Here is an 8,772-nt window from a genome sequence, read left to right on the forward strand (position 1 = left end):
TGTCTGACAGCATCCCTGTCCACAGCCCTGTCCACAGCCCTGTCTGACAGCATCCCTGTCTGACAGCATCCCTGTCCACAGTCATGTCTGACAGCATCCCTGTCCACAGTCATGTCTGACAGCATCCCTGTCCACATCCCTGTCCACATCCCTGTCCACAGCCCTGTCTGACAGCATCCCTGTCCACAGCCATCCCGCTGGAGAGCACAAGGCACTGAGTTATCCACGCGATAAACCTGGCACAGCCACCACACCCAACGCAGATCAGGCAACATCTGGCACCTCCAGGGTCCCCAAAACACAGGTCATGGCCAGCAGCTTAGGGCCGAGGAAAGACCTAACTGGGACGAGATCCAACAGCAGCCCATGATGCCCTGTGTGACAAGGGGACAGTGATGGAAGACCTGAGACATGGCAGGGATCAGCAGCACATGCCAGGGGCACCAGCCTTAGACCAGCTTCCATGTCTGAGAGAACAAACTAATTAGTCATCATAAATTAGCAGGGCTGGTTCACTGAGGTACCTGAGCATGGACGGGGTTTAATTGGCCTTTCCCACTGCTCCACTTCAAACCCCATAAATCCCGATTAGGATTCCCGTTGGTTAATGACTGCTGGGAAATGCTAATTCAGCGCAGGCACACGGCTCTATCTCCACATCACAAGCAAGTTTCATCATAAATCAGCGTGGGACAGCTCTGTAAGTGATTCACTATTACAATATATCGTGGAGAATCATAAAACTGCTGTTTCATTAATGGCTCATCCTCAGGCCTGTTAGACTTTCATTACGTGAGTTATTAGGTCCATGCATTCAAAAACAAAATTACAGGTTCTAATCCATCACCAAAAACACAAAACCTCTGCATAGTAAATTACTGAAATGAGACAAGAGTTGTTTTTTTTAAATGGACTCCCAGTGTTTGCTGCTCCTGAACAACAGAGACTGCTGAGACAACAAAACACAGCCCGGGCAGATAAATAAATCACCAGTGAAACCAAGCAAGGGGGAGACATGTCATCCAGGCATTCATCTTCCGCTAACGGCAGGATCCCCCGGGCTGCAGGAGCGGGGAAACGCATGGCAAAGTTAATTACACCTGACTTTAAAATGATATTTTTGGACTTCTGCATTCACAGAGTTATTTGCATACAAATAGCATGTCACACAGCTTTATGCCCCAGGCTTGCGTGTGGAGGTGTGAAGGCTCTTGGTGCTGGCCCTCAGTGCTGCGTGGCCAGGGCTCAGCCAGGAGCTGCTGCTCCAGGGACGTGTCCTGCGGCTCTGCCGATGTCCCCAGCCAGCCTCTGCACCGGCTCCTGGTGTGCACTGAGCCAGCTGCTGCCACAGCACTGCCAGCACGGGGACAGTGATGTACGGGTGACACTGGAGGGACTGCTGGAGCACTCGCTCAGCACATTGCTCTGGCTGCAGGGACAGCATTAATTCCTCCTGAATTGGAGATTACTTTCATTAGAGTTACTCAGTTCTTAAAGCCCTTTAGTGTTATTTGATATGGGCATTAACACTCCCTTAAGCCCAGATTTAGGAGTTGGTTTGCTCGCCAGTGACATGGGGACACGTGTGGGTACAGCCCAGGGGAGCTGCTGTCCCTGACGTGGCCCAGCTGTGCCCCACGGCCCTGGGAGACAGCACAGCCCCCCCAGCCCCACCACCCCGTGGGTGCTGGGCAGCAGCAGTGCCTCGCCCCGAAGGAGTTAACTGCTCACCAGCACCTTTCTGAGCTCTGAATTATTAATTTTGTTATAATCTGCCTTTGGGCGCCCCGCGGCCCCTACAACACTCCCACATTAAAGAAACATGCGCTCCCTCACAGGCTGCGCCGCTTTGATGTCAAACACGCGTGAAACACTCTCCCAGGGAGAAATCCGTACAAAACCTCATCAGCAGACCGAGATACTGCAGATTGGCGCCGGGAGGGCAGCACCCACCGATAACACCATTGCAGCCCCGGCCCCACAGCCCACAGAGCAGCTCCGGGTCAGTCCCTCCCTGCTGCAGCCTGCTGTGTGCGGAGGCTGGAGGCTGACGTGTGTCATCCTGGGCTCCATCCACCCAGCAGCATGAAACAAACTGTTTGATTTGGCAAAAAATCCCGAGTGCCTGCTCCTGTGACGAGGGCTCTGCGCTTCCCCTCTCCCGGCTGATGTCACCAGCAGAGAAGGGTGGGCTGTGAGTGTGTCTCCAGCTGCAGCTCCACGAGTTGGAGATGAGCACAGAAAGCACAGGAGTCAGCACAGGAGTCAGCACCGGCCCCAGCTCCCTGCAGGACTGTGCCACGCTGTGCCATGCCATGCCGTGCTATGCTGTGCCACGCCGTGCTATGCTGTGCTGTGCCACGCCATGCCATGCTGTGCTGTGCCATGCTGTGCCACGCCGTGCCATGCTATGCTGTGCCATGCCACGCCGTGCTATGCTGTGCAGTGCCATGCCATGCCATGCCATGCCATGCCATGCCATGCCACACCATGGGTGTGCTCAGCTGACAGCAGCACCTGCTCCCACCCGGCCCCCTCTGCTCAGCAGGACAAGGAGCAGCAGTGGGGGATGAAAGCTCCAGCGAGGCTACAGGGAGGCTTAAGCAAAACTGGGTCAAATGTGGGAAACCAAAGTGTGAGGAAGACAAAAAGCTCTCCCCAGCTGAGAGACATTGCAGCAGCCCTGGAGGGCACAGGGACACCCTGCCTGAGGGCTGTACCACAGCCAAGAACTGCAAGGGGCTGAGGGGACAGAGGGGATCCCCCGGTGCTGCTCCACAGCCCTGTGTGACCTGCAGGCAGCACCGTGGGCCAGGGACCAGCTGTGCTGACAGGAGGGCCCCGCGATGCCGAGTGGGACAGACCGGCTGTGTCCCCCAGCCTGTAGTGACAGCACCATGGCCACAGCTGGAAACACCACCCAGCAGCAGCTGGCCTGGCCCCACAGCCCCTCTGCCACAACCCTGCACTACAGCAGCCAGGATTTAATGATGGAGCGGCTGCCTTTAATAAATGTTTATTATGTTCAAAGAATTTACACCAGTGCTCTTAGACGGCTAATGAGGGACGTTTCCATGCATAAAAGCAGAGCGAACACAGTAATTAACTTTGTTGCTGATTCATTTTTAATCATTTAAATGCTCCAGAGACTTGCACTGTCCTTTAAGTCAAGAGATTCTTTTCCAAAGGGCACACTGGAGTAGCCCTTCACAGACACACACACACTCCTACCTTCCTAAATAACTGTCCAGCACTGACAGAGGGTCTGCCAAAGGCCAAGGCACTGGGGTGGGAGGCTTCCCACACAGCTTGTGCAGAGCCCAGCTCACAACCCCGCTGGCAGGTACTGTGCTCATGGAGACAGGCAGGACTGCTGCCCACAGGCAGCATGGGCACGGCAGTGCCCAGGGAACACGCTGCCAGGGACACCTCCTCACACAACAGTCTCTGACAGGGGTTCCATGGCCATTCCCGAGAGCCAGGGCACTCTCTGAAGTCAAGGAAATTTCAAAGCATCCTTGAAGCTTGCTGCCTTTCTCTCTTCTCACTAATTAACTTTACCAAAATGCACTGTCAGTCAAGCCCACACACACTCCCTGTCGCTGGGCAAAGCCTAATGGGCTCCCGTTTGTGTGTGAGCCAGCCCAGCAATTAGCAGGGAACGATTAGCGGGGTGGAGCGGGAGCGGCTCTGCCGGGTCCCTTCTTGCTCTCCCTCGGGTCCCGGTCGCAGGGACACCTCGATGCTCCCAGCTGGCAGGTGTGTTCCCCAGGACAGCGCAGGGGCCACCTCTGCCAGGCCAGCAGCGCTCCTCGTGCTGCTGCAGCACTGGGAGCACCCCAAAACCAGAGGCAAGGCGAGGGTGGGGGTGGCAGGCAGAGCCCCAGCAGTGACGGTGCTCCATGGACCTGTCCCAGCAGCACATGGGGACGCTGGGCTTCCCCAGTGCCATCTCTGGGACAGGATTCAGGCAGGTGGGGCCGTGGGCTGGCTGGGAGCCAGGCTCAGTCTGTCACGGGATCCACAAGGAAAAGCTCCTCTCTGTGAAAATAATGCTGGAGTGCCTGACAGGCTCACTCAGGAATCCCAAGGAGGAAAGCTGCACCCCAAGATGCTGCGATTAGAGTCACTGCTCAAAGTTAACTGCAATTTAAACGACACAATCTTCCCTGTGTTCTGGAAAATATTGAAGGTTATTGGCCCACACTACTTGCAGCAGGAAAAAGCTCAATATTGAACATTTAGTACAGAATTGGTAATGAATCGATATTCCCCAGTAGCTGCTGTTTGGTTTCAGTTGTCTTAAAACAGACCTTGCTAAAAATATCTTTCCTGTAGTGTATCTGTAGCTAATGAGGTGGATTAGAGACTGATGGGAACTGAAAATGGTGCAGGGGCTCTGGGTCTGGAGTCAGTGAGTGAGCAGATCCCGGGTGGGGGTCCTACCTGGGGGAAGCTGAAGGGTCTGGCTCTGCCCTGCACAGGGGGAAGCCGTGGCTGCCCTGGGCCATGACAGGATCTAAGGCAGGAGGCACCACGAGAGCAGCAGCTGTAAATAAGCACGACATTTGGAGCGGCAAGGACACGAAGATCAGGAGATGTCCCCTCCCACTGGCTTTACCATCTCTGCACCAGATAAATGCCAGGACAGGGGAAAACACGGGAACACAGTAACCAACATTAGGAGAACAAGTCTCTGCTCGTACCAGGGAACGGCTTTGCCTTTCAAAGGGGTCTGTGTCCCAGGCTGTCTGCAGAGATCCCTCTCTACCATGGCACTCCCCAAGCACAGCAGCATCTGCTCTCTCCAGCTGGCAGCTGGAAGACAGCCCCAGCCAGGCCAGGTGCAGCCCTGCTGGGGTGCTGCAGGCAGCCCCTCATGGCTCCCACAGCTGCTGTCCCCATCCTCAGCTCTGTCCTTTTTGGGCTGGCAGGACCCTGCTCTCCTGCTCCCCGGGCTCTTGGCAGAGCAACAGGAGCTCATCGTGCTGTGGTTAGACTTGCTCCACATTTAATTGCTCCACTTGCAAGGAGGAAAATCAATTCCACATTTTATACATAAGCAGCCTCTGTGCTTAAGTTTTGGCACATTTGTCAGGCTAAAAAAAAAAAAAAGGTAATAAAACCAAGGAAGTGTCATTTAATTGTTTTAGCTGAACTAATTTGGAGGCTCCAGTGCGATCTCTCCATCGATCCAGACGCAGAGCCAGGCCCTGGGCAGCACGCTGCTCACCCAGCCACGCTGCCAGCACTGCCCCTGCCTCACTCCACAGCCACCCTCGCTGCTGCCACAGGCTGCATCGCTGCTGCCACAGGCTGCATCCCTCCCAGCCACAGTCGAGTCTGTTCACATGGAAGATCCCAGGCTGAGCCTTGGCTCGGGGGGTCATCTGCTCGGCCGCACACTGCCACAGCCCCTCAGTGCCAGGTGTGAGGCAAGGGGGCACGGCTCCTGTCTCCTGGACCAGCATCACTCCTGGTGCCCACAGGTGCCCAAGGCAGGGTCTGTCCTGGGGCACAGCCCCTTCCCTTCACTCAGGGCAGGCCCTGTGTCCTGAACCTCCTGCAGGAGCAGTGTCACAGGTTTGGTCCTGTGCTGCCACTGAAACTCCCAGCCCCACGTTCCCCACGCCCACCCTGCACAAGGGAAACAAAAAGCCCAGATCGCTCACAGACACAAGGATTATGGGGGAAGGGGGGGGGCCAGCTCAGGATTTGGGGGAGCTGCTTCCCAGCAAGGTGCTGAGCACCTCTGAGTGAGGGGCTCAGCCAGGACCCATATTCTGCTCTATCACCTGTCCTGCCACTCTGACTGCTCTTTAGAGAAACCACTGTCCTTGCACGCCTGTGCTGCAGGGCTGCTCCCAGCTGCTGGCTTTTAGGGGATGCAGGATGGGTGACAGTGCCTGATGTCAGGGGGAGGATGAAGGAACGACACAGACCTGCCAATCGGCAAGAGCAGGAGAAGGACACTGCTGCAGCTACTCTGTAAAGGGCAGGAGGAACTAGGCATGCCACAGGAGAGGTGAAGGGCTTCAGCAAGCTCCATGTGTCTGTCACGGCTCTTCCATCACCTGCCACGACTACCACCACAAAAGGAGCTGAACATTCCCAGCTGCAGGGTCTGCCATGACCCCAGAGAGCTCTCCCTGTGCAGTGCCTGAGCTTCCTCCCTGGGCACAAGCCCCAGCCATCAGAACCCCAGCAGAGCTGGGAGGGCGCACTGTGTTTGTCAGCCCATCACAGTTCCAGCTTTGGAACTGGGGACAGCTCTTTGGGAAACCACTGCCAAGACAGAGGGCAAGCAAGCTCGGTGGAGCCCCTTGGGCTGCCTCCACCACCCACCATGATGCTCCGACACACGGATAATTACAGGGTCCTTTACCCTGCTGTGAGCCCACAGGCACCAGGCCAGGCTGAGCCCTCTGCCTGCTGAGGATGATGCCCAGAGGAAGCCCCACGGCCCTGCCCACACCCAGCACTGTACAACAGCACAGCAAACACCTGCCAGTACACTGAGTGGGAACCCCAGGGAGCTGGGAGTGAACTCCTGGGAGCACCACAGGCAGGAGGGGACCGCATGGGTGCTGTGAGCCGTTCACAGCAGCGCTCGCTACCTCTCCAGGAGCACCTAGAGCTCCTCATAAAAGCCTTTACCGAAGTTAAAATCCCATCATCTCCTGCAGGAGACACACTTGCGTCCTCTACAAATTATTAAGAGACTCCAGACAATGCCACAGTTATTTGAGTTCAGAGAGACAGGATGACAGAGCATAGGGACCACTCTTCTCACAGAGCCAGCAATCGAGCCTGATGGCAGAGGGGTGCAGGGTCGCATCGAGTGTGGTTGGGGGAGGATCTCAAGCCAACTCGGGCGTGTTTTGGAGGGCCCTTCACCCAGGTAAGTGTCTCCTCAGACGGGATGGAAAACCTGTATTCGTCCAGGCTCTGAGTGCCGACCGGCAAGCCTGGGCCTCAGTGGGCTGCAGTCGCTCGCTCCGAAGGGACCGAGCCGTGACCCACTCGGCACTGCGGGAAGAGGAGGTGAAGGGAAAACTCCAGAGGGCGACTGGGCGACAGCCTCCTCCGGCCGCCCGCCGTACCGGTCCGGCCGCTCCCGCCCCGCCGACGGACCGAGGGATGCGGACCCGAGTCCGCCGGGAGGGGAGGGGAGACAGCGGCGGGGAGCGGGGTGGCAGGTGCGCGGGGTGCTGGGGGAGTGTCGGGACGGGGGCTGACCGAGGCGGAGGGTGCCCGGCGGCCAGGGAAAAGGGATGCTCGGGGCGGGCGGGGGCCGTTCCCGCAGCCCCCCGCCCTCACCTGTACCACTCCAGCCCGCGGTGATAGTTCCTGTCGAAGAAGTGGGGCTCGGTGCCCAGCGCGCGCACGTCGGGGTGCACCCGGATGAACTCCAGCACGGCGCGGGTACCGCCCTTCTTGACGCCCACCACGATGGCCCGCGGCAGGCGCTTGGTCCCCGGGCGAGCCGCCCCCGGGGCGCTGCCGGCCGGCGGGGCGGGGGGTTCGGCGGGGGGCGGCCGCCCGCACGGCCGCGACTGCTGCAGAAGTTTCTTGGCGGCGGCGGCGCGGACGGACGGGCAGCGGGCGCGGGGCGCGGCGGAGCCGCCGCAGCAGCACAGGAGGCTGTAGCAGAGGTACGAGCAGGACAGCGAGAGAGCGAAGAGGACGAGGACTCTCCGTGCCAGCCGCCGGGACGGAGCCGGAGCCGCGGCCGGGGCCCGCCCGCTCGGCGCCCTACGCGCCATGGCTCCATGGGGCCGCGCCGCGGGGCACGGCGCGCCCCGGCCCGGCGCCCCCCGGCCCGGCGCCCCGGCCCCGGCGCGGCCGCTCCGGCATCTCCCGCGGCTACGCGGGGACGCGGCCGGGCCGCCCCGGGGCGCTGCGCCCGCCCCGGCCCCGCCGTGCCCGCCGCCCCGCCGCGGCCATCCCCGCGCTCGGGCGGCCGCGGCTCCGCGCTGCCTACGCGGGAAGTGTCGGGGCAGCGGCGGCTGCGCCGCTATTTAAGGGGCCGCCTGACGTCAGCGCATCCCGGAGCCCCCGCGGCCGCTCGGCGGCCGCTGCCTCCCCCGGGCCGGGCCGGGGGCACCGCCGCGCAGAGCGCTTCTTCCCGGCGCCGGGCTGCCACGGGGCTGGGGCGGCTCCGCTCCGCGCCGAGTCCTGCCCTGCCCGGCCCCGGTCCCGGGGCGATCGCCCGATCCTCGCCTCGCCGCCGGGGCCGGAGGCTCCCGCTGTCCTGCCCGGCTCTGCCCCGTTCTGCTCCCGCAGCCATCCCTGAACCGGCCGGAGCAACGGTGCGGGGCCGGGGGCACCCGGCGCAGCCGGGCCGAGAGCGGCACCTGCCGCAGTCCCGCAGCCCCCACCCGGGAGCAGGGACCGGCACCAGCACCGGAGGGGTTTGAGCAGCCCCCGTCGGGAAGCGGCAGCCGGGGCTCGGGGCACGGCCGGTCCCCGGGATGCCCCTGCCCGGTGCCGGAGCCGCAACCAGCAGCCCCCGTGGGGAGCGCGGCGGGGCCGCCCCACGGCAGCAGCCGCTTCTGTCCTCAGCAAGGGCAGAAGGAGCAGCCATCGGCCGCCGCGGTGCCGCCGGTAAGTAGGAGAGAAAAGCTTCAAAGTGATGCAAGAATTAAATTTCACTGCCAGACTGGGGCCGCTCAGCCCCACCTGTCCCAGGTGTGATGCCTCACAAGCAGGCTGATCCGGGAAGCCCACTGGCTGTCTCAGGATATGGGTGCAGCCTGCTCCATCCCCACC

At 60.5% G+C, this 8,772-nt stretch overlaps 1 protein-coding gene across 1 annotated transcript in view; it reads right to left on the bottom strand.

The window, feature by feature from the left end:
• Positions 1-7,766, bottom strand: part of HS3ST2 (heparan sulfate-glucosamine 3-sulfotransferase 2) — a 10,597-nt gene extending 2,831 nt beyond the window's left edge. The window contains exon 1 of the mRNA XM_027891964.1: positions 7,321-7,766. Within this exon, the coding sequence (XP_027747765.1) occupies positions 7,321-7,766 (446 nt within the window). The remainder of the gene's footprint in view (positions 1-7,320) is intronic.
• Positions 7,767-8,772: the final 1,006 nt, after the last annotated feature.

The sequence above is a fragment of the Empidonax traillii genome, unplaced genomic scaffold (genome assembly GCF_003031625.1).
Source record: "Empidonax traillii isolate 1590-97213 ecotype Southwest subspecies unplaced genomic scaffold, ASM303162v1 scaffold335:size599443, whole genome shotgun sequence".
NCBI lineage: Eukaryota > Metazoa > Chordata > Aves > Passeriformes > Tyrannidae > Empidonax > Empidonax traillii.